Below are 26557 nucleotides of genomic sequence, written 5' to 3' on the forward strand. Positions count from 1 at the left end.
ACTCAAAACTTCAGCTTTTACACCTTCAGGCAAATTTAGAGAACACGACCATGCAAACTATTATAACAAACCAAATACTTGAAAGAGGCACCAGCTGAATCCTAAGCATTTAGAGATGTTTAGCCTCAGAAGAAGAAAATGAAGCAGTAATGTTCCTCATATATTCAAAAGAAGCAAGCAAAAACATCAATATGCTAGTCTGACAATTAAGAATTCTAAAAGGAAAAGAAAAAGAAAATATTCTTTACCGACATCTATCAAAAATGTTCCCGTCTTGTCAAAAGGACAGGGAGAGAAAGAAATTAGCATTTACTAGATATTCAGCTGAAGAATGATTTGACAAAGAAATTACTGGATGGTCAGATCTGGAACGGATAAGTACTTACCAGACTGAGGAACCTCATACAGGTTTATCTGCCTTTTTATGGCCTACGGGCTGGCTGTCAGCCATGTTGCAGGTTGTAATAAAAACATCCTCCAAAGCTAGAAGTACAGAAGCAACATCCATATGGCTGAGGACATTCCAGTAGTAACAGAGCATAATATTTTTCAGAGAAACTGGAAAGTCAAATTGCCCATTGAAAACTATAAATTAATCATATCCATGACTTCAGAAAAGAAAAATTCTTTCAAAGGAAAATCAGAAAAAAGAAACTCCCAAGAAACAGAATGGGATGCTTGAGGGAAAGTAACTGAAAGTTTCCTGCAATCCTATGCTGTGCTAAACACAGTAGGAATAAGCAGAAAGTAAAGAATGTCTTTTTCTTTTACCAAAAAAATTAGTGTGTGAAGCTAAGCCCAACAGATCCTCCCTGTTTAGGATAGAACAGCTGGCCAAAAACTGAACACAACACAGACAGGGAAGATAAATGTTTTAACTTTTTGATTCTTTTAAATAGAAAAATCTCTAGAAACAGACAAACTCTACAGGAACATCACCTCTGGGATCTTGCATCTTAGTCCAACTAGGCAACAAAGGTTTCCCCACACCTTCCTCTGAGACTGACCAAAGTGGTTCTCCCATGCCTGCAGAGGGCACTCCTGAAAGCTGTAAAGGACACATTTAACCCCTGGTCCATGGTGGCAGAAGGTACTACACCAAATGAAGCCAAGGAACAAGATGAGTGGTCTGAGGAACCAGAAATGCCAACAGCACGTTCACCCACATGTGACTGAGGCAAAGCAGCAGCCTTCTGAAGTGGCAAAGGCTGTTAAATAAACGTTTCTTTTCTGTCCCTAGGAAGAAGAAACCAAGAAAATGGTAATCTATGTGGCTAGCAATCTCATCATCCGTCAGTAACAGGTTAAGTATCCAAAAGTAGTGTTTCCACAACATTACACACTGACAAGCACAAGAAACATTTGCCCAGCCCCTAAAACCCCTTAATAATTTTTATACATATAAACTACAGTAAACTTGAATGAAATTGAAGTTTACAGTCAAAACAGTAAAATAGAACACACTGCTTCTACTGACAGAATGTTTCACAACAGTTCTCAAGTACAGTAAAGCCTTACTAGAAAAACAGTTCTTCAAGAAAGTACTGTTTCAATCAAAGTAAAAGTGAAAAGTTTTTTCCCCAGAATGGAATTTATATGCTCAGCTATGGAGAAAAGCTAGGGAACCAGCAATCCTCAAAAGCCAGCAAAAGGAGTGCTGTAATACAAGAGGAAAGCACTGAAAGGTTTGGCGCCCAAACCCTTATCTTTCTCCAACCCTGCATGTTCAATGGTCTGGGCATGTGGAAGGTGTCCTTAAGCTTTGGAAGCTGACCAGCTGCTATATCCTAGGGAATATATACCCCATAAAGCTAAGGCTACTGTAGCAGTGATCAAATGATGAATATCACACAGATTCCTTGCAGTGAACTGCAGCTACCAATATGCATTTGGTAAACAGAAGGGTTGTGATGAGACCAAAAAGCAAAAATAGAAGGGTCATCATCATCATCTGGTCGCAGTCTCTCTCTACCACACTTCTGGAGGACCTAGTAGATGTTAACCGAGTAGGTCAATGGAGGTCTAGAACTCACAAATCTCAAGAGCTCCTTTTGCGAAAACTGGGAACTCAGAGAAGTCTGTTTCTTTGCGGACTCACCTTGTATCACAATTGCTTCAGCAGTAAACACTGATGGTCAAGATAACAAAGGTACTTAGGAGGTTGGAGACGCAGAAATAGTTTGCACTGTAATAATTTTTCAGAGGCAGGAATCGGGAATAATTTTCCACCCTGAAAAAAGATAGTATTGACTATGCAAAATCACTTCCAACTCTGGTCAGTAGACAGTACATCCATCTCTCCTCTTCTTATGAACAGAATGCTGAAAATGTGCAGGAAAGTCTGCAATCATCAAACTTTATGTGCAAGCTCTCAACTGTGTAATGACAGTATTGTAGCTTTGCCAATGCTCATTTCTACAACCCTTGCAGTAATGTTACAGCTGTGCAGAAATTAGTACGAGTGCCACTTTTCAACACAAATATCAACTTTTTTTTTTTATGCAAATATCAAACAAGTCATCTTCAAAAAGAATTTTTTTTGCTGTGTTTGCTGGCAGAAAACAGTCACTGCAACTAAAGATCTGTGTCTCTTGCCACTGGCTCTTCCTCCAAGTATCGATCACAAAAATAACAACACTAATGAAGCAATCTCCTGATGCCCATACAGCTGACATCACATTTACGGTCTGAAAAAAACTATTCCACCAATCTTTCAAGATTCAAACAAAGCAGCAACTCATTGTAGATGTTTAACTGAAAGTACTAAGTGGCTATGTTCCAAGCGTTCCAGACACTAGAACGAATCTTGCAGTATAACACAGTCTATGTTACTGTATACATCTGCTAGCAAGCAACCTCAAGTACCGATTCCCACCACATCTAGATGCATATTCTACAATTATAAGTCATTCAGTCAACTATTCCAGTATGCAGAAACCCAGTCCATAGGACAACATACTTCTGCCTAGTAAACTCGGATTACTTAACAGGGCATTCCAAATTTCTAATGTAATTACCAGGGATGCTTTCTCTTCCACTTGCATTTGGTAAACAGTCTTCATCCTCTGGAAGAGGCCTAAAGAAAAAAAAAAGATTAAGTAATTAAATTCAGTATGTTTTAAACAGCCCGTTATAGTACTATAACAACATACTAAACAGTATATACTCAAAAGTATACAACAAAATCACAAACAAGATGGCGCAAAAAAAGAAGTTATGTACCTACCATAATGTTCCATGTTAGTTGTCTTCATCTCGCCTTCTTTCTTGCTGTTTGGGATCGGAGCCGATCCTCGGCTCCGACTCGGCCATCTTCTATAGCTCGAGAGCTGTTTACTGGCTCGAGGCTACCCCTTATCCCATGATGCCTAGCGCTAGCTACCAAGATCTCGTTTGAAATAGCAAACCCTAGCCATAGCTAGAGAATGAACCTCTCCAAACAAAATGTTGAGCACACCTGTCATACTCTGCAAGTCAGTAGAGGAAACAACCAGAGAACACTAGCCAGTGAAACTTGAACTCCTCTCGGTCCAATAGGATAGGGGGATGGAGGGTGGGACGCAAGAAAGAAGGCGAGATGAAGACAACTAACATGGAACGTTATGGTAGGTACATAACTTCTTTATGTTAAGTTGTCTATCTCGCCTTCGTTCTTGCTGTTTGGGGCAGCGTCCCTAGCACCTACAATCCTGGGCGGCTCATTGGAACAGACTTTTCAGAACAGTGGAAACAAAGTTAGCTCTGTTCCTGGAGACCATATCTAGCTTGTAATGAGAAATAAAGGTATGAGGGTTTGCCCACATAGCAGCTGCACAGATAGAGTCCATGGGCAACCTAGACTAGAAGGCTACAGAGGTGGCCAAAGCCCTAGTAGAATGATCTTTTGGTTTGATAGAGAACTCTTTGTTTCTCAGTTGATAGATGAAAGTAATAATGTGGGACAACCATCTGGATAAGGTCACTTTGGAAACTGGAAGACCTTGTTTGCCTAGAGCATAGGAAAGGAATAGTTGGTCCGACTTCCTTGTATCTTTTGTCCTATGCAGGTAAAAAACGCAATTGTCTATGAACATCCAATTGATGTAATTTGTATTCTGCCTTGTTGGTGTGGTTAGGAAAAAACACAGGTAGGTCTATAGATTGGTTTAAATTATTTTCTGAGCAGACTTTAGGAAGGAAAGAGGGATTAGTCCTCACAGCAATCCTGTCCTTATGAAAAACTAAGTATGGAGGATGGACACATAGTGCCTGAAGTTCAGAGACACGTCTGGCTGAAGTAATAGCTACCAGAAAAAGAGTTTTCCAAGATAGGAACTTAATGGAACAGGACGCTGCAGGTTCAAAAGGGGGCATAACTAATGAGGTTAGTACCAAGTTTAGGTCCCAAGGAGGAGGGGGATCTCTCACTGGGGGTCTAAGGAGAGTAGTCCCTCTTAGAAAAGCTTTACATAGCTTATGAGACATAATGTTTGCATTAGACAACCCAACATGAAAGTTTGAGATGGCCGCTAATTGAACCCAGATTGTAGCAGAAGCAGACCCAGAATGAAAGTTCTGTTAGGAACTCCCAAGATTTCGTGGACTGGGGCTGGAAAGGGATCTATGTTCCTAGCCTCTGCTCAACAAGAAAAACGTTTCCATTTGCTAGCATAAGTCCTTCTAGTGGCGGACTTGCAAGAGGAGACAATAATTTCGCATACGGCCGGGGAAATGCTGGGAAGCCTGGCTAAGGTTGGAAATGGAGCAACCAAGCTGTGAGCTGGAGTGTTTGAAGGGATTGATGCAGCCCGCCTGATTGATGAATCAGTAGGTCTGGAATCGGATCCAGAGTCCAAGGCTGCTCGAGAAGGTAATGGTGCAGGAATGGGAACCATATCTGTCGAGGCCAGTAGGGGGCAATGAGAATCATTCTGCAACCCAATGACATTGCTTTCTGTATGAGTTTCGGTATCAGGGGAAACGGAGGGAAGGCATAAAGAAGTCCCTGAGGCCAACCGTGGACTAGAGCATCTCTGGGAGAATGAACAGGAAGCAGAAGAAGGGAGAAGTAGTTGCTGCATTTGCTGTTGAAGGGGGTGGCAAAAAGGTCGCAGCAAGGCTGTCCCCATTTGTGGAAGATCAGATCCGCACCTACCTGGTTCAGAGACCACTCGTGAGGCATGAGAATAGCTCTGCTGAGCCTGTCTGCTATGACGTTGGACCTCCCAGGGATGCGCGTCGCAATCAGAAATCGTTGGGAGGAAATCGCCCACTGCCAGAGTCTGAGTGCTTCTCGACATAGGGGGTAGGACCTGGTTCCGCCCTGTTTGTTGATGTACCACACCACTGACATGTTGTCCGTTTGAATTGCAATGGTCCCAGAAGGAAGAGAGTTCCTGAAGAGCTTGCAACGCTAAGAGCACAGCTCTCATTTCCAAGACGTTTATATGCAGATGGTACTCGTGAGGCTGCCAAGTGCCTTGCACTGTCCCGCCCTGATAATGCCCCCCCCCACCCTATCAGGGAGGCATCTGTGGTCAGTGTGGCAACCAGAGGGGGCCGAATGAAGGGTCTGCCCTGAGACACTAGTGGGGAGACCATCCACCAAGAAAGATGCCTTTTGCATGTTTCTGTAATCATAATCATGTGAGACATGGGAAGCTGCTGGAAAGACAACTGTGTGAATAGAAGCCACTGAAGGATTCTCATGTGAAAGCGGGCCAGAGGGATTAGAATTGCCGCTGCCATGGAACCCAGAGTTTGAAGGACGAATCTGACTTGGATCCTTTTGCTCTGCATTAAAATTTGTACTTGCTGGCGGATTAACCATACCCTGTCTGGCAGAAGCCTTGCGGACATGTTCCTTGTGTCTAAGTCTGCTCCTATATAGGTGATAGATTGACAGGGCAACAAGGCAGATTTTTCAAAGTTTATTGTAATGCGTAGCTGGGAGCAAATTGTGATTGTGTAGTCCCTGGCTTGCAGAAGTTGATGCCTGGTAGTAGCAGTGAGGAGCCAGTCGTCTAGATATGGAAACACCTGGAATCCTTGACGTCTCAGGTGAGCCATGACCACTGCCATAAATTTGGTGAACACCCTGGGGGCTGTGGTGAGACCAAAGGGCAGAGCTCTGAACTGGTAATGACTGACTCCCAGCCAGAAGCGAAGGAATCTCCTGGAGCGCCTGTCCATTTTGATGTTATAGTACGCATCCTGAAGATCTATGGAGCACATCCAATTGTCCTGACCCAGAAAGGGTAGAATGGACTGTAGCGTGACCATCCGAAACTTTGTTCTTTGAACAGACTTGTTTAATCTGCTGAGATCCAGAATTGGTCTCCAGTCCCCTGTCTTTTTTGGTACCAAAAAGAACCTTGAGTAAGTTCCGGATCAGTGTTGGTCTGCCGGGACTTCCTGGAGTCGTCTTTTTTTCTAGCAGTTTTAAAACTTCTATGACTGCTTGGTCCCTCAGATTGGGTGGAACATCTGGAAGGGATTTGCTTGATGGTAAGGGGGGCTGAGAGAAAGGGATTTTGTAACCTCCGGATATAACTGACTGTACCCATTTGTCTTGCATTAAACTTTGCCAGGCTTTTGGGTACAGTGAAAGTCTTCCCCCGACGGCCTCCTGAAACGGGCAGCCAGACAACCCTTCAGGGATGCTGGAAGGGCTTCTCAGAGAAAGATTCTCTGCTGCCCTGGTTCTGCGGACCCCGTCTGCCAAGAGGGCGGCGTCTGTTGTTGTTGTTGTTTCCTCCTCTACCCCTGGAGGAAAAATCGCTGTGCGTGTCAGGCGGGGCTCCCTGGGATTTTCGGAAGGACATTTTGCCACTCTTCTGACCCTTGGGGTATGGTCTGGAAAAAGTGGAAAAACGGACTCCCACGGCAGAGAAAGTCTTGCCTTCTTGCTCACACCTAGTCAAAGTATCTTTCACTTGTGGTCCAAAAAGAGAGGAACCGTCAAAGGGGGTGTTGGTGAATGACGCTCTAAAGGGTTCCGCAAAATTACACAGCCGCATCCATGCGTCTCCTAAGGGCCACGCCTGTACCTGCAGCTCTACTCGCACCATCGGCTGCATAGGAAATGAGCCTCATGGAGGAGCTGACCACAGAATTAAGGGTCGCCAGCTGGGAAGCCACTTTTGCTTGAGCCCCTTCAGCTGATGGATCTTGAAGGGTATCTCCGAGCTCTTTAAGGAGATCCCTCTGAAGCCCGGTAAAATGGCATAAGTAATTCAGTGACCACAAAGAAAAGGTCGCTGAAGCAAACATTCGCTTCCCGTATCTATCCATAGTCCTAGACTCCTTGTTAGGAGGATGGACAGACAAAGAAGTTTCCGCTAACTCCTTTTTAGTGGCTGCTGCTACCACCATGGTATCCACAGGAACACCTTTGGTAAGGAACTGCTTATCAAGGGATGCAGTGATAAACTTGCCAGGTCTCCTCGGGGTTGGTTCCACTGTATCCGGGGCTGACCAAGCCTTTCGAGCCACCACAGACATGAGTGGATTGAAAGGCGGAGAAACCCAGGAGGTGGAAAGTCGGGAACCGAATGCACCCAGGAATACAAACTCATCCTCGGTAGGGGCTAGGGGATTCCAGTTCCCCCTCTGCTTAAGCATTTCTAGGATGTCCGAGAAGGAAACATCTTCAGAAGGGGACCTCAGGGACCCTTCCGAATCATCTAAGTCTGTATCAGAATTGACAGACTCAGGGGAGTCAATGTGCTTCCTCTTGCACTTCTTCGTACGAGGGGGCTCCTCTGAATGATCAGGGGAGGCCTCGGAAGAAGAGGAAACACCCAATGGGGTGCCCTGGAGAGTCGGTTCCCCAGATTTGGGGTCTGGAGGAGGAGCAGAGGTTGGCGCAGGCACTACAGGGGACGGAGCCGGTGGGGTCGATAGTGGAGCTGACTCAGAGGCCAGCACACTCCTCATAACATCAAAGACGTCCCTGCCAAGATGCAGAGAAGGATCTCTTTCCGAGGAAATCGGAATCCTTCTCCGCACCGAGGGAGACGGCTCCAAGGCCGATGTAGGAGCCAAACTCACCTGCGCCGAAGCTCCGAGAAGGAGAACGGGGTCGGACAAGGGTCCGATGCCCCTCGCCCCCTCAGAGTCGGCGAGGGAGCCTCGGCGCCCAGATCCCTCGACGGATGGTACCATCGAGGGAATCGGAGCAGACGACGGAACCGAAGGAGAAACAGTTATCGGAGCAGACGGTTCCACGACTCGAACCCCAACGAACTCCAGCTCCGAGCTCAAAGGAGTCGGAGGAGGAACATCGATAGAAGTGGACGGAGCAGACACCTGTTGAGGAGGGCTGGACAACATCTTGGCAAATGCCTGCGACTTCAGCAACCTACTGACCACTCTTCTCCACATTGTGATCGGAGAGCCTAGAGGACCGAGAGGAGTGGGACGATCTGCGACTGCGCTCACTCTGAAGCAGGGGAGACCGAGGAGCCGAATGTATGGATTCCAGAGAAGGGGACCTCAGCCTCTTGTGGCTCCATGACAGCTCCGAAGATTCTGATGGAGCCGACGGGGAGATAGTCTCATCGATTCCGGCCAGAACCGAAGTGGCAGGTAAAGTCTGAACCAATGACGGCTCCGAGCTTGGAGCCCACAATTTGGTCAGTTTTGGGGATTTCACAGGCTGAGCCTTGGCTGGTGAATCCTGGGGCTTTAAAAGACCCCTAAGAATAAGCTTATTTTTATGCTCCTGCAAAACTCTTGGACTAAATGCAACAAGAGTCCTGCAGGTGCACTGCGCCTAAGCAGTAGACGCAAGAAGTGTGCCCATCTGTCAGAGACATTTTCTGACAGCATGAGTCACACTTCTTGAATCCAGATACCTTGGATTCTTTAGACATCCTGTATCAACAAAATACCTCAAGAGATACTAACACTGATCTTAGCCAAAAGGCCGAAAGGCGATAACAAATACCACAACCAATAACAGCAAAAAAACAGAAAAACACAGTATACTACAGCTAAAGCTAAAGATTTTTTTTTTTAAACTAGGAAGCCTCTAAATTAAACGGCTACCTAAAGGAAGATAGAAGGAAAGCCTTGAAACTAAGTGCTAACCTGACAGAAAGGATAGGAGGGGGAGGGAGAGAACTCTTTAATTTAAACGAGTTCTAAGGGGTGGAACTACAATATACTTAGCTAACACAACAAGATATAGAGACTAAAAACTAAACAATAACTCCTGAAAAAACACTAATGTTAGAAGAAAAGTTCAATAAGAAACTTAATACAAGCCTGAGCCAGCAAAAACGACACCTCTCAGCTGAAGCGGCAAACGAGATCTGGGTAGCTAGCGCTAGGCATCATGGGATAAAGGGTAGCCTCGAGCCAGTAAACAGCTCTCGAGCTATAGAAGATGGCCGAGTCGGAGTCAAGGATCGGCTCCGATCCCAAACAGCAAGAACGAAGGCGAGATAGACAACTTAACATCATGCAGTTTCCTCTATATAAACAGCTAAGCAAAACTACTAACTTCTAAAATAACTTTTTCATAATGACTGTGGTACCTAAACTGTCTAAAAGGAGTTATAGAATTTATAATGCTGTGTGTTTAATAATACATTTTATGAACAGTTAGTGTGTCAATTAGTGTGGGAGTGGTGGTGGATACCAAGAGCGAAAGAGAAAGTAAAATACGCCCAATTGGGCATACTTTGTTAGATATTGTGCTACTTAAGACTCTAGACTACAGATTACAGCAAACAATCTCAATTAGTTTCTTTTCCAGGGACTTTCATTTAGGTCTCTCATCTGAAAAAGAGAAATGGTCAACTTGGACTTGCATGATCTAAAAAATTAAATACTTAATGTACAAATGGTTATGTAATCCCTGGTCTTCTAAACATTTACTCACAATGAAGGCATCTTTTCTCAAATAGTTATTTTCTCTTCCTGACTTCTTGTAAAGGACTCCATTTAAATATATTCTGTGCTACTGTTGTGTAGGTACAAAGTCATAAAACTAGGTGCTCCCCAGGTCAACTTTTGGACTCTTGCTACTAGACAAATAAAAATACAGCACCAGTTCAATATGCAGATGATTCCAAATGAATACGTAGAGCCTTGATGTTACAACCACAAACCTTAACTCAAAATTCATTTCAAACCATTGAAAAATAGCAAAAGGAATGCAAGTTAGTGCTATGCTCTGAAAAACAGTTTTCTTAAACTCAAAACTAATAATGCTTACAACTCTAATCAAAATGACATCTCTTTACAATATAGAAAAATGTAGCCATTCTAAATTAATAGGTGGGATTACAGATCACACATGAAAATCTGACCACCACAAACTATTTCATATATAAAACGTACAATAAAAGTACAGCTGTCCAAATCTTGTATACCTGTTAGATTCTCACACAATGCTTCAATGGCATATGGGTTCTATACCTTCACAAACCCACACTGGCAGCTTTCCAATGCTCAGAATTCCCTCATCTGACTCACTGTGATAGGGGATTGGATAACTCCCTCCCATTAGGGAATCCTAACCCTATCACAGAAAGTCAGTTGTTCACGCTTTTAGTGCTAGGTAGAAGAACCCGGGAAAAAATTGCCTGAAACCAACCGATTTGAAGCCAGAAAAGACCAACACAAATAAGCAAAACTAACCAATAAAACAAGACTGGATATGCTATAACTATATATAAATAAGGGGGGGGGGGTAAATGGATGCTTCCACTGTACATGTGAAATTTAACATGTACTGTTACAGACAAGTAGGACTTGCACAACTGTACTATGCTCATCATTTACATTGCTTTATTGACATAATGGGTAGATTCTAAAGCTTACCCTACCTGGGAGGCAAAAAAAAAATGGCGGTGCCCTGTGTGGTAGTGGCTTCTTCAGCTCGACAGGGAAATGTGCATTATTTGTCTTGTTTTATGCCAAAATCATAGAAAAGAACAGAATCTGGGGCAAATACCAAAGGAAAACTAATTTATAACAGAGATAGCTTACTGGAAATTCAAGACCTAAGCTCACAGTGCAGAAGGACTGATGGCCTGCAACACTCCACTCACTGAATTATACTCAAACATGGTCCAAATTGCCTTGTTCAAGCAAAGCTGTCTGCTACCACATACAGGAAGTGGAAAAAGAAGGAAAAGATGTGAACGAACAAGGAAGCGCAGATCTTGTGCTGGACTCTCTAACAGGTTAAAAGCTAATCCATACATCAAAAACAACCACCTAGCTTGCAGCTAAAACACAGCTCTCATTTCTAAGATGTTTATATGCAGATGGTACTCGTGAGGCTGCCAAGTGCCTTGCACTGTCCCGCCCTGATAATGCCCCCCCCCACCCTATCAGGGAGGCATCTGTGGTCAGTGTGGCAACCAGAGGGGCGAATGAAGGGTCTGCCCTGAGACACTAGTGGGAGACCATCCACCAAGAAAGATGCCTTTTGCATGTTTCTGTAATCATAATCATGTGAGACATGGGAAGCTGCTGGAAAGACAACTGTGTGAATAGAAGCCACTGAAGGATTCTCATGTGGCGGGCCAGAGGGATTAGAATTGCCGCTGCCATGGAACCCAGAGTTTGAAGGATGAATCTGACTTGGATCCTTTTTGCTCTGCATTAAAATTTGTACTTGCTGGCGGATTAACCATACCCTGTCTGGCAGAAGCCTTGCGGACATGTTCCTTGTGTCTAAGTCTGCTCCTATATAGGTGATAGATTGACAGGGCAACAAGGCAGATTTTTCAAAGTTTATTGTAATGCGTAGCTGGGAGCAAATTGTGATTGTGTAGTCCCTGGCTTGCAGAAGTTGATGCCTGGTAGTAGCAGTGAGGAGCCAGTCGTCTAGATATGGAAACACCTGGAATCCTTGACGTCTCAGGTGAGCCATGACCACTGCCATAAATTTGGTGAACACCCTGGGGGCTGTGGTGAGACCAAAGGGCAGAGCTCTGAACTGGTAATGACTGGCTCCCAGCCAGAAGCGAAGGAATCTCATGGAGCGCCTGTCCATTTTGATGCGATAGTACGCATCCTGAAGATCTATGGAGCACATCCAATTGTCCTGACCCAGAAAGGGTAGAATGGACTGTAGCATGACCATCCGAAACTTTGTTCTTTGAACAGACTTGTTTAATCTGCTGAGATCCAGAATTGGTCTCCAGTCCCCTGTCTTTTTTGGTACCAAAAAGAACCTTGAGTAAGTTCCGGATCAGTGTTGGTCTGCCGGGACTTCCTGGAGTCGTCTTTTTTTCTAGCAGTTTTAAAACTTCTATGACTGCTTGGTCCCTCAGATTGGGTGGAACATCTGGAAGGGATTTGCTTGATGGTAAGGGGGGCTGAGGGAAAGGGATTTTGTAACCTCCGGATATAACTGACTGTACCCATTTGTCTTGCATTAAACTTTGCCAGGCTTTTGGGTACAGTGAAAGTCTTCCCCCGACGGCCTCCTGAAACGGGCAACCAGGCAACCCTTCAGGGATGCTGGATGGGCTTCTCAGAGAAGGATTCTCTGCTGCCCTGGTTCTGCGGACCCCCTCTGCCAAGAGAGTGGCGTCTGTTGTTGTTGTTTACTCCTCTACCCCTGGAGGAAAAATCGCTGTGTGTGTCAGGCGGGGCTCCCTGGGATTTTCGGAAGGACATTTTGCCACTCTTCTGACCCTTGGGGTATGGTCTGGAAAAAGTGGAAAAACGGACTCCCACGGCAGAGAAAGTCTTGCCTTCTTGCTCACACCTAGTCAAAGTATCTTTCACTTGTGGTCCAAAAAGAGAGGAACCGTCAAAGGGGGTGTTGGTGAATGACGCTCTAAAGGGTTCCGCAAAATTACACAGCCGCATCCATGCATCTCCTAAGGGCCACGCCTGTACCTGCGGCTCTACTCGCACCATCGGCTGCATAGGAAATGAGCCTCATGGAGGAGCTGACCACAGAATTAAGGGTCGCCAGCTGGGAAGCCACATTTGCTTGAGCCCCTTCAGCTGATGGATCTTGAAGGGTATCTCCGAGCTCTTTAAGGAGATCCCTCTGAAGCCTGGTAAAATGGCATAAGTAATTCAGTGACCACAAAGAAAAGGTCGCTGAAGCAAACATTCGCTTCCCGTATCTATCCATAGTCCTAGACTCCTTGTTAGGAGGATGGACATTCGAAGAAGTTTCCGCTAACTCCTTTTTAGTGGCTGCTGCTACCACCATGGTATCCACAGGAACACCTTTGGTAAGGAACTGCTTATCAAGGGATGCAGTGATAAACTTGCCAGGTCTCCTCGGGGTTGGTTCCACTGTATCTGGGGCTGACCAAGCCTTTCGAGCCACCACAGACATGAGTGGATCGAAAGGCGGAGAAACCCAGGAGGTGGAAAGTCGGGAACCGAATGCACCCAGGAATACAAACTCATCCTCGGTAGGGGCTAGGGGATTCCAGTTCCCCCTCTGCTTAAGCATTTCTAGGATGTCCGAGAAGGAAACATCTTCAGAAGGGGACCTCAGGGACCCTTCCGAATCATCTAAGTCTGTATCAGAATTGACAGACTCAGGGGAGTCAATGTGCTTCCTCTTGCACTTCTTTGTACGAGGGGGCTCCTCTGAATGATCAGGGGAGGCCTCGGAAGAAGAGGAAACACCCAATGGGGTGCCCTGGAGAGCTGGTTCCCCAGATTTGGGGTCTGGAGGAGGAGCAGAGGTTGGCCCAGGCACTACAAGGGATGGAGCCGGTGGGGTCGATCGTGGAGCTGACTCAGAGGCCAGCACACTCCTCATAACATCAAAGGCGTCCCTGCCAAGATGCAGAGAAGGATCTCTTTCCGAGGAAATCGGTATCCTTCTCCGCACAGAGGGAGACGGCTCCAAGGCCGATGTAGGAGCCAAACTCACCTGCGCCGAAGCTCCGAGAAGGAGAACAGGGTCGGACAAGGGTCCGATGCCACTCGCCCCCTCAGAGTCGGCGAGGGAGCCTCGGCGCCCAGATCCCTCGATGGATGGTACCATCGAGGGAATCGGAGCAGACGACGGAACCGAAGGAGAAATAGTTATCGGAGCAGAAGGTTCCACGACTCGAACCCCAATGAACTCCAGCTCCGAGCTCAAAGGAGTCGGAGGAGGAACATCGATAGAATTGGATGGAGCAGACACCTGTTGAGGAGGGCTGGACAACATCTTGGCAAATGCCTGCGACTTCAGCAACCTACTGACCACTCTTCTCCACATCGTGATCTGAGAGCCTAGAGGACCGAGAGGAGTGGGACGATCTGTGACTGCACTCACTCTGAAGCAGGGGAGACCGAGGAGCCGAATGTATGGATTCCAGAGAAGGGGACCTCAGCCTCTTGTGGCTCCATGACAGCTCCGAAGATTCTGATGGAGCCGACGGGGAGATAGTCTCATCGATTTCAGCCAGAACCGAAGTGGCAGGTAAAGTCTGAACCAATGACGGCTCCGAGCTTGGAGCCCACAATTTGGTCAGTTTTGGGGATTTCACAGGCTGAGCCTTGGCTGGTGAATCCTGGGGCTTTAAAAAGACCCCTAAGAATAAGCTTATTTTTATGCTCCTGCAAAACTCTTGGACTAAATGCAACAAGAGTCCTGCAGGTGCACTGCGCCTAAGCAGTAGACGCAAGAAGTGTGCCCATCTGTCAGAGACATTTTCTGACAGCATGAGTCACACTTCTTGAATCCAGATACCTTGGATTCTTTAGACATCCTGTATCAACAAAATACCTCAAGAGATACTAACACTGATCTTAGCCAAAAGGCCGAAAGGCGATAACAAATACCGCAACCAATAACAGCAAAAAAAGAGAAAAACACAGTACACTACAGCTAAAGCTAAAGATTTTTTTTTTTAAACTAGGAAGCCTCTAACTTAAACGGCTACCTAAAGGAAGAAAGAAGGAAAGCCTTGAAACTAAGTGCTAACCTGACAGAAAGGATAGAAGGGGGAGGGGGAGAACTCTTTAATTTAAACGAGTTCTAAGGGGTGGAACTACAATATACTTAGCTAACACAACAAGATATAGAGACTAAAAACTAAACAATAACTCCTGAAAAAACACTAATGTTAGAAGAAAAGACTTTAGACATATGGTTGTCATACTTGGATATTGGTACACTATTTTTATGGTAGTGAGAATGAGATTCTCATTTATGCTATGTATTTATGGCATTTAGTACTACTAGACATGTGTATCATGTAGTACAGTCCATGTTGCTTTAATGCAGCATTTTTTTTTTTTAGCGCCAAAGAGGTTATTTAAATGTGTTTGTTACACTATTATGGAGTTTTGATGAAGCTCGCATTGCAGCAAGTGAAAGCGCTTAACCTTTTGGACAATAAAACTTTTGATTTTATCTATTGGCTTATTATCCGTTTTTGTTGTGACTGTTCACTGTGGTTGGCGTGTCAAGACACAGGGGATCAGCGTTCATCACCGTTGGTTTCCCGAGGTGAATTGAACAAGGTCCAAACAGAATTAGCCGAGTTAAGGGGCGAAATACAAAAATTGTCCCTTCTTTTAACTAATTTTGGTTGCAAAAGTTCTGACAATTGTCTGCACACGGCTAGTGGTGATTCCATATCGCAAGCTCTCACATTCACAATATTGCTGTTTCCGCCCCCTGCAAAGCAAGAGCTTTTTTCGTTAATTCAGAAAACATGAGTGACACATCTATGAATTTTCGTCCCACATTGTCTGACATTCCTAATGGACAAGGGACAATACAGAGAAGTGGGAGCCCTATTGATTTACCAGCTCCCTCGGTGCCAATCATACAACGAAGCAGCAGCAGGATGGGTATCTCCGATTTCACTTTTGACTTTTCTTTCGGTGAACCAGAGGATGAGGCGAAACATATAGGCACCAAACCCAAACGGCCGTTGCTTAAGCGGACTTGCGCTCAAACGGACAAGAACACTACTAATGGACAAAACAATGCCTGCACTACAGAGTCACCGGTTTTTACGGACAAACCAGACTATTTTCAATCCAACCCTTTAAAACCATTCTTGGACACTAACTGTGTATTTCATCATGAAACTATGGACTATAAGTCTAGAGATTCACCTTCATCACAAGGTACCCTTAGAGACATTATTTATTCATTGGGTAAAAAGCTCAATATTACTAATACTCTGAAGTTAGATAATGCTTACCTTATGAAATGGATTGAACTAAAAATTGTTCCTATGGGACTAAGACTTTTTAAAACACCCATGGGTATAGAACTTACAGAAGACGTTCAGTCCGAGTTTAATGTTATGTTTGATCATTTTGGTACACAATTTATGCAGTTACTTATTAAATGCAATGATGGATAGTTGGGTAAAACTATGCTTGAAGTAGAAAGTTAAATGACATGATACAAAATGATATACTTTTTCCCCAGTGGGAAAGACTATATAAGAAACAGTTTAACACAGCTGAATTCAATACTAAAAAAGTATACAAAAGGAAAAAATCACAAACTTCAGAGAGATATAGAACAGTATAAAAAGGACAAGGCCTACATTTGGGGCAAAAATATAGAACAATAATTTATTAGTAAGAACTCACACTACAATATATATGGTAAGGAACACCTTGATTACAACATGCAGGAGGATGAGATATCACATTTTTATACCAAGGTGGCAACAGAGGACAACAACGGGACAGAAAATGGGAAGGGAATTTGAGGAAATATCACCCACAGACCTCTTACAGACCCCATCATTATTACAAAGGGCATCAAGGAAATCAACAACAGGAAAGTACAGTTTTGTACCTACCATAAATGTAGATGTTCGAGTGCTCATACAGCTGCAGTCATAACAGATGGGTTATCCTGCCATCAGGCGGGTCCTCGGTCAGACGAATTCCAAAGTCTAGGTCCGGCGTCGGTTGTCGTCGCTTCCTCCCTGACGTCAGTGCGGCAGAGGTATAAAAGAGGCAGCCGACGCCATTTTCTTCAGTTTTTCTTGCCCCAGATGTCAGGTGCCCCCAGAAGGAAGGCAAGCATAATGTTATGCAAAAATGCAATGTTGATAGAGCAAAAACAGCAGTTGCAAGCAAATACACCATAAAAGAGTACCCCAAAAGGTTATATGAAAAGGGTTTGTCATAAGGCCTGTCCTAAGAGGGGTTGGAGGGAGGGAAACCTGGACTGCAGCTGTATGAGCACTCGAACATCTACATTTATGGTAGGTACAAAACTGTACTATGTTCATCATGCATACAGCTGCAGTCATAACAGATGGGTAGAATCCCAAAGCTAAGTAAGGGTGGTAGGCACTAAGTGGAACTAGGAGGGGCTAGGATGCCCTGCAGGACTGCAGTGGCAAAGCCCGCTCTAGATTTAGAGTATAGTGGGAGGTGATAGTGCTTGGAGAAAGTGTGCACTGAACTCCAGGTGGCTGCTTCCAAAATATCCTTGGTAGGGACCCCCCCTGAGGAAGAGGTAGCTGTGGCTCTGGTGGAGTGGGATCTGATGCATGCAGGCACAGTTTTTCCATGGAATAAGTAACAAAAGCGTATGCAGTGGGCTATCCATTTTGAAATTGTCTGTTTGGAAATAGCCTTTCCTTGAGCATCTGCAGCATAGGATACAAAGAGTTGCTCAGATTTCCTGAATGGCTTTGTCCTGTCCAAATAATAACAAAGTTGTCTGTGAATGCCCAAGGAATGTAGTAGTCTTTCCCCTTTGTTTTGTGGATTAGGATAAAAGGTAGGTAAGTGGATAGTCTGATTCAAAGCTACACTGGATACTACCTACCTTTGGCATAAAGGTAGGGTTGGTTCGTAAGGAAACTCTGTCCTGATGGAAAATGATGAATGGTTGCACAGCCATGAGGGCCTGTAGTTCAGAAACCCTGCGTGCGGAGGTGATAGTCAGAAGGAAGGCTGTTTTCCATGACAAGTACTGTAACTCTGATGAAGAAGCTGGCTCGAAGGGAGGAAGGGTCAGCTTTTCCAATATGAAGTTGAGGTCCCAAGCAGGGACTGGTGGTTTCCTTGGGGGTTTTATATTCTTTGCCCCTCTGAGGAACTGCCTTAAGAGAGGATGAGAGAATAAAGGAGGATCTGTGTTGTATTGTGCAGAAATGGCTGAAGCGTGGATCTTGATGGAGGAGAAGGAAAGTCCATTGTTTAACATCTCAGCTAGGTACTGTAAAATTTGAGGTATATTTATTACTCAAGGATTTTGCCCCTTCTTTTGATTCCAAGCACAAAATCGTTTCCATTTGGCGGAGTAGGCCTTTCTAGTAGAAGGTCTTCTGGCCTCCAAGATGACATCCTGCACCTCCTTGGAGAGGAGAAACTGTTGGGAAATCAAGGAATTCTCCATGCAGCTAGATTTAGAGTTTTGAGATGGCTGTGAAAAGTTTTGTAGTTGTGCTGGGACAGCAGAAGAGGGACTAGAGGTAGGATCCATGGTGGGGAATGTGTCAGGCTCTTCAGGAGGGGATACCAGTGTTGCCTTGGCCAGTCAGGAGCAATGAGAATCATTTTCGGTTTCTCTGCTCTGGCATTTAATAGAACTTTGGGCAGCAGAGGAAGAGGCGGGAAGGCATAGACTGTCAATGTTGCCCAATTGAAAGAAAGTGCGTCCACTTTCCAGGCCTGTGGATGACAGGTCCTTGAACAAAATTTTTTCAACTGGCAATTTCTGTGGGTAGCAGAGAGATCTATGTCTGGCTGTCCCCATGCCAGAGTTATCTTTGTGAAAATTTGAGGATGCAACTTCCATTCGTGTGGATCTGTCATATTTCTGCTTAGGCTGTCTGCCAGTGTGTTTTCCTTCCCTGGCAGGAATTGTGCCTGTAGTTGAATTTTCAATTCTGCTGTGTTCCATAGGGTCATGGCTTGCCTGCACAGGGGGTATGAATGAGTTCCCCCCTGTTTGTTTATGTACCACATCACTGTGGTGTTGTCTGTCCTTATCAATAACTGGCCTGGATGCAGTAGGTCTTTGAAGGTCATAATAGCCTTTTGCACGGCTAGCATTTCCTTTTGGTTGATGTGAAGGAAATTCTCTTTTCGTGCCCATTTTCCCTGAATGCACTGATCTGTCATGTGTGCTCCCCAGGCGTAGTCTGAGGCGTCTGTTGTGATGATTTGAGTTGCTTGAGGTGCACAGAAAGGAAGACCTGTGTTTCTTTGGCAAGCTTGAGCCCACCACAAAAATTCCTTTTGAAAGCATGGAATGAGTGGTATAATTGCTTCCAAGCTGTGGCTGTGTTGAGACCATAAGTTTTTAGGTACCATTGAAGTTTCCTCATATGCAGCTTTGCACATGGGATAAGTAGGATGCAAGATGCCATGAATCCCAGAGCCTGCAGGACTTTCCTTGCAGTTAGCCTGGTGTAAGTTGCCATTTTTCTGAAGTATTGAGACAGTTGCCCTTGCTTGTCTGGCGTGAGGTAGGCCATCTGGGTGGTTGTATCCAAGTTGGCACCCAGGAAAATTATTTGTTGAGAGGGTATTAGTTTTGATTTCTTTTTGTTGACTGTATATCCCAGGAAGTTCAACAGTTTTATTACAATCGCCAGGTGCTGCAGTAGTATGTCCTTGCTGTCCGCTTGGATCAGGCAGTCGACCAGATATGGGTAGATTTGTATCCCTTGTTGTCTGCAGAAGGCGATTACTAATGCCAGGCATTTTGTAAACACTCTGGGCGCAGTAGACAAGCCAAAGGGCAATGCAGAGAATTGGTAATGGGTTGAACCTGCAAGAAATCTGAGGTATCTTCTGCAATCTTGTCTGATAGGGACATGCAGGTATGCCTCCTTAAGGTCCAATGTTACCAGCCAAGACTCCTTGCCCAGCATGGGAAGAAGCTGCTGTAATGTGAGCATCTTGAATTTTGGCACCTGTCGATATGTGTTTAGGATGGATAGGTCTAAGATAGGTCTCCAATCTTTGTCTTTCCTTGGTACCAGGAATAGTCTGGAATAAAACCCTTGACCTTGTTCTTTTGTAGGTACCTCTTGAATTGCTTTCATGTCCATGAGAGCTGAAATTTGTTTTTATGCCTCTGACCTTTGATTTTGTGGCAGGTTTGGCATGCCTCTCATTTTTGGAAGGGTGTGAAAGTGGAACCTGTAGCCTCTGTCTATAATGTCCAGAATCCATTTGTCTTTTGTAGCAATATGCCAATTCTTTGAGAATAATGTCAGCTTTCCGCCCAAAGGTGCTGCCATTAAAGCTTTGCTTGGCAGGTGTAGGGGGAAGTCATTGTGTCTGTTTCCTAAAAGACTGTGATCCATCTTCTCCACCTCTTGGGGTTGGTGCTTGCCACTGTCTGGCTCTGAAAGATCCTTGAGGTTGCCCTCTACCCCTTGGACGCCTGTATCTACCCCTTTGAGGTCTGTCCTTGGCTGGAAAGGACCACTTTTTTGAAGGCCAGTTTCTGCTGAAACGTGGAGGCTGTACCTGCAGGAAATCTTTCACTGTTTGCATTGATTTCACTTTTCCTCCATTTTCTTTAGCACCTCCTCTGCTTTAACACCAAACAATACATCTTTTTGAAGAGGTGCATCTAATAATTTAGCTTTGACATGATCTGGTAAGGTTTGCTCTTTGAGCCAAGCATGCCTACGTATAACAGACCCCATAACAGCAGCTCTACATGAGGCCTCTAAAGCATCAAAACCACACTGCAAGGTATGTTTACCCACTTGCTCTGCACCATGCAACAAATCCTGCAACTCTTTTAAATCTGGTTGCTCTGGTTGTGTCATTTTACTTTTCAGCTGAGATATCAAATAATGTTGATACTTTAACATATGGAACTGACAGTTTAATGCCCTCATGGTTAAAGTGGCCGAGGTGTACACCTTTTTGCCCCCACCTTTCTAAAGATCTGGAATCTCTCTCTGAAGGTAATGGGTTTTTAGCAGTAGAGGCCTTAATTCCCTTGGGACCCTGTGAAATAGTTTCTGGGTCAGCAGTATGGCTTTTATACAGGAACTGGTGAGAATCAGGAACCCGGTAATACCTGTCTGGTTCAACAGGAGCTGGAGGCAAAGAATCAGGATTAAGGCTGGCTTCTGTGTACACATCATCCAATATATCTAAAACAGGAGGGATAGCCAGAGGCCTATGCTGGGGGAGCAGAAGAAATTCCCTGAGCCTTTTCTTGGAATCTGAGTAATCTTGGCCTTCCCAGTGAAAGTGTTCCCTCAATGTATGCAGGGTTTCCCCAAAAGAGAAGTCCTCAGGGGGGGAGACCGAGGGAATAGACTCCTCTGCATCAGAGTCTTCAAATGGAGAATAGGCACAATCCTGGTCCTCAGAAAGTTCTGAGGTAATAGAAGCTTGATCTGAGGAAGGGTAGTCTTCCTCTAATCTGGGCATTTTGTCAGAGGGGGGTTGAGAACCCCTGATAAGAGTAATCAAATCCTCAGCCATTTTAAGCATCTGTTTTTTAGGCATGGTGCCTTGAGAGGGTATCTGAGGAACCTGCTTTTTGGTTTTCATGGCTGTTTTAGATTTAGTGAAGGCTTTAATAGAGAAGGAGGAAGGCCTGAAGACCCCTTGAGAAATGGCAGGCCTGTCTAAATTCTGAGTTTCCCCGCCAGGAGTGGCGTCGGTATCTGTAGTAGGAATGGGGGCCGAGGAGCCTGCGACCTCGGGTACTGAAGACACCGGTAATGCATTGTCATCGGTACTCAGGGGCTGCGTAGGCGCCTCGCTGAGTACCGGAGAACCGGTAATCGGCCTTAGCGTGGTATCAGTAGGTGGTGCGGACATCGTATGCCGGCCCTTATCTTTGTGTTTTTTGCTCAAAACTGGAGTCGGAGTATCCGACGACATAATATAATTAAATTTTTTGCCAAAAAAGTGAAGGGCAAACCCCGCCCGACGCTTAATAGTGCGTTTGTTGAATCTAGCACAAAAACGGCAGGCCGAGACGTCGTGGTCTGGGCCTAAGCAAGGTATAAAGTAAGAGTGGAAATCCTTATGAGGTATTTGCTTCCCACATGAAATGCAATTATTAACTTTGTCTGACATCGGTTTGAGGCAAGAAATGTTTCCCCAACGGGGTACTTAGCTTTCAAGAAGACTTCAGCTGAAATACTTTCGTAAATCTCAGGAGCTGGCCGACCGGCACTTGCGAACTGCTTCTGCTTCGGGCACCGCACGGCAAGAAAGACTGAAGAAAATGGCATCGGCTGCCTCTTTTATACCCCTGCCGCACTGATGTCAGGGAGGAAGTGACGACAACCGACGCTGGACCTAGACTTTGGAATTCGGCCGACCGAGGACCCGCCTGATGGCAGGATAACCCATCTGTTATGACTGCAGCTGTATGCACGATGAACATCGCCATCGGAGATATCCAGGGTATCATCAGAGAGATCAAAGACACCAGTCAGAGAATCAAAGGCATTATTAGAAAATGTGGAGACACTTACAGGAAAAGAGAGACAAGTTATTTGTAGAAATGTAGACAGTGATGAGGTACCTAGTTCTACTTACAATTCATATAGTGAGTACATTATTAGAGAAGGCATTGTAAATTCATATCAAAATTTTAACATATACAACTATACAGACCTTCCATTAAATATTTCTCACTTTAAGCTTTTTTCTAAAAGGGATGAAATACATCCCAACTACGAAATTTAGATTTGTTGATTGTCTTAGTGAGTTTAAAAAATATATTAGGAAACTAAATTTAGCCATTATATTTAACAACACAGAGGATAAACCACTACACAAGAGAGAACATGGTATACTGAGAAAGAAAAGTACCTATATGCCTCCCATGCATCCCATTATTTCAGTGTATGATAAATCAGTGTCTAGGCAAATATACCAATTGCAGAACCATCTTAATGGTACTAAAACCAATTTTAATCTACCTGATGATGAATACAAGACTTTACTAGAACTTAGAAATGATAAAAATATTAGAATAATGAAACCTGATAAAGGGGGAGGCATAGTCATTTTTGACAGTACTGAATATACTTCTAAAATGCATGATCTGTTATACATCTCAGGTAACTATGAGAAAGTTTCTTTAAACAAAATCAACATAGCCTATAGACACATAGACCTACACATAGAAGAATTCTTAATAGACCAAAGGATCACTATGGACACCTACAACTTTTTGAAGGTCGAATATCCAGTCCTGGCATCCACAGTGGGTATTCCTAAGGTACACAAGTCTATCGACAACCCCCCTTTCAGACCCATTATTTCAGGCAGCAGGTCTAAAATTTTCCCATTGGGGACAGCTGTCGACAAGTTTCTCAAACATATTTATGACAAAATACCCCACTTAGTGAAGGACTCGTGGGAATTTTTGAGAAACTATCCAGTACAACTATGGAATGCTGAGATACTTTTTGTTACAGTGGATGTTATTGATTTATTTTCCTGCATTCCATAAGCTGCAGGCTTGGAGGCTTTTGCCAATAGCATCAGAAAGTATGGTGGAATAGAATGGGACAAAGCCTGTTTGATCTTAGAGCTAATGTCTTTGGTCTTAAAACACAACTACATTCAGTATGAGGGAGAATATTTTAGGCAAACTAAAGGCGCTGCTATGGGAGCAGCTTGTGCTCCCATTTACACCAATTTAGTCATGCTGGATTGGGTGGAATCAAAGGTATTCACAAGTGAGTACAATAAATGCATTAAATACTACTCTCGATATCTTGACGATATCTATATTTTATGGGACGGAGGTATAGATGCATTAAAACAATTCTTGGACTATCTAAATTCGAGCAGTGAGTTTTTGAAATTTACTTCTTCGTGTAATAAGGAAGGTCTTCTATATCTAGACACCTTTATCTCTAAAGGTGACAGTAGTTTTAAATCCAGACTGTATAGGAAAAACACATTTTCTAACAACTATTCAGAATTTTCAAGTAATCATCCTAGGAAACTACTTACCAACATTTTTAGAGGTCAAATTATACGTGCCATCAGAATGACCTCTACACATTCAGAGATGTTGGAAGAAGTGTCCTTTACTACTACCCTCTTTAGAGATAGAGGTTATGACACCAATATGATGACCCATATTTGTAATACAACTATCAGAGAATGGGGTATACACACCATTATTAGGTCAGAATTATAACAGAGGGAACAGTAATGGTAACCAGATTAATAATAAAACATCTACTACTGATTTTGGGAGGGCTTGTGTTTTGGAATTTGGTCCACATTCTAGTAAAATCAAGAAAATTATGGTTAGCAATTGGAATATTATACAGGCGGGCCAAGATATAGTTAAAATATTGGGAACTCGGCCTATATTTGTTAATAAAATGGGGCGTAATATTAAAAGTTATCTAGAGAGAGTTGACATTATTAAGAACTTGACTCACAGAAATACTACTAAGTGTGGTAGTTGCAAGCAATGCCATGCCATTTTAGAGAAAGGAAGTATTGTTTTAGATAATGTCAACAGGACAAATATAAGATTTATTCAAGGTAATTGTAACACCAGACGGGTTATATACTTAGCTAAATGCATAGCCTGTTCTGGATTTTATATAGGAAAAACAGAGAGAAAATTTAATAAACGTATATATGCACATTTATACAGTATAAAGACCAAGGACGTAAATAACGTCCTATACAGACATGTTAAAAAATGCAGAGATAGACATTTTTTTAAATTTGCCATCCTAGACAGTGTACAAATAGACCCTAGAGGTGGTGATTACAAAGGAATACTGTCTTATAAAGAAATTTGGTGGCAGTTATATACAGACGCTTCTAACACACCAGGGTTGAATGATTATATCACCATTAAGCCGATTTTGCATTTAACTTAATCACAAACTGATAAATTATTATTTGTATTTTTATAGTATGTGTTAATTACTGATTTTAACTGTTATTAGACTTTAGACATATGGTTGTCATATTTGGATATTGATACACTATTTTTATGATAGTGAGAATGAGATTCTCGTTTATGCTATGTATTTATGGCATTTAGTACTACTAAACATGTGTATCATGTATTACAGTCCATGTTGCTTTAATGCAGCGTTTTTTTGGCGCCAAAGAGAATGTGTTTGTTACACTATTATGGAGTTCTGATGAAGCTCGCATTGCAGCGAGTGAAAGCCCTTAACCTTTTGGACAATAAAACTTTTGATTTTATCTATCGGCTTATTATCCGTTTTTGTTGTGACTGTTGACTTTGGTTGGCGTGTCAAGATACAGGAAATTCTCAAGCCTAGAAAAACTTGGTCTTGAGAATGGGTAAAAAAAAACAAAAAAAACAGGAGTTTTGAGATTTAGAGTAAATCGCAAACTGCAGAGGAGAAGCACAGTGTGTTCAAGATCCTGAAGCAGGAGGTGGTAAGAGGGGGCTTGAAGCAGGAGGTCATCCAGACAAGGGAAAATGTGAACTCCATAAAGTCTGCAGAAGGCTACCAACAGGGCCCAACATTTGGTAAAGACTCACAGAGCCATAGAAAGCCCAAAAGGCAAAACAGACAACTGATTATGCAAGGAGGAAAGAGAGAAACAAACATTTCCTGAAGAGAATGTGAAAAGCAATGTGAAGGTTGTCATCCTTCAAATCTAGAGACACCAGGAAAGCCTGAAGAAGTAACAGGGGAAACAGAGCCTAGAGAGACAATATCCTGAAAGAGGAGACTTTCAAAAATGTGTTGAGAAAGGAAAGATCCAGAATGGGCCTTCAAGAACCATCATTTCTAGAAACCAGAAATATCCTAGAATAAAATCCTTTGCCCTTCTGAGAGGACAGGACAAGCTGAATGATTCTTGAATCAAAATGTCTTGCAGAATCGAAAGAAAGTGAGGAGGTAGGCAATGGTGAGGTTGGGGAATGTCTGAAAGAGAAGAAAGGAAGTTCCAAATCATGAAATAGCCATTTTTAAATCACAGACAGCACCCACAAGTCTGTGATCATGCATTGCCAGATTAGAAAAGACCAATATGAACAAGAGAGGAATCTGGCCATGGGAAAGAAGAGGTCGAATCCAACAACTTAGCCTTAATGCCTTCAGGAAGGGACTGTAGCCACAACCAGAAATAACTCCTCATAACAGACACTGACGCAGCCAACCTAGACACTTCGAAGCATCAGCAGCAGCATATTAGTTACATTTTATACAGTGACAAGCTACTTGGGAAGCAGAGCTCAAATGGGAAATGGCAGAGGACTTTACTTCTGAATCAGGCAGAATCAGATAGAACTTCTCAGAATTGACAGAAGAACCAGCAGCACTTGCGGACTGCTTCTGCTTTGGGCACCGCACGGCAAAGAAAGACTGATGTAATGGCTTCGGCTGTATGTTTTATACCCCTGAAGACCTGACATCATGGAAGTAGGGACAACAACCGATGCAGGACCCAACACTTTGTTAATCAGGCCAACTGAGGGCTACTGCAAGCAGATAACCCAAATGTAATGACTGCAACAGTGAAATACGAAGAACATTCAGCACATATCTAGTCAAACGAGTCTAGTAGTTTATGTCTCTGAAAACCCGCAGTACAAGCAAGGGCTTTTTAATTTGTTTTTTTTTCTTTTACAGAGCAGGAGGAGGAACCATAGGCCATGTAAGGGTATCCATGTTCCTGCTGAGGGAGGAAA

General features: G+C 43.8%; 1 protein-coding gene across 4 annotated transcripts in view; it reads right to left on the bottom strand.

Annotated features, from left to right (window-relative positions):
• The window catches only part of BNIP2 (BCL2 interacting protein 2), a 2487402-nt gene that overhangs the window by 2445195 nt on the left and 15650 nt on the right, over positions 1-26557 (bottom strand). For all 4 annotated transcript variants that reach the window (XM_044077377.1, XM_044077376.1, XM_044077379.1 and 1 more), the window contains exon 2: positions 3018-3076. In XM_044077377.1, the coding sequence (XP_043933312.1) occupies positions 3018-3076 (59 nt within the window). The remainder of the gene's footprint in view (positions 1-3017; positions 3077-26557) is intronic.

The sequence above is a fragment of the Protopterus annectens genome, chromosome 7.part0, assembly GCF_019279795.1.
Source record: "Protopterus annectens isolate FY-2018-M chromosome 7.part0, PAN1.0, whole genome shotgun sequence".
In the NCBI taxonomy this organism is placed as follows: Eukaryota; Metazoa; Chordata; order Ceratodontiformes; family Protopteridae; genus Protopterus; species Protopterus annectens.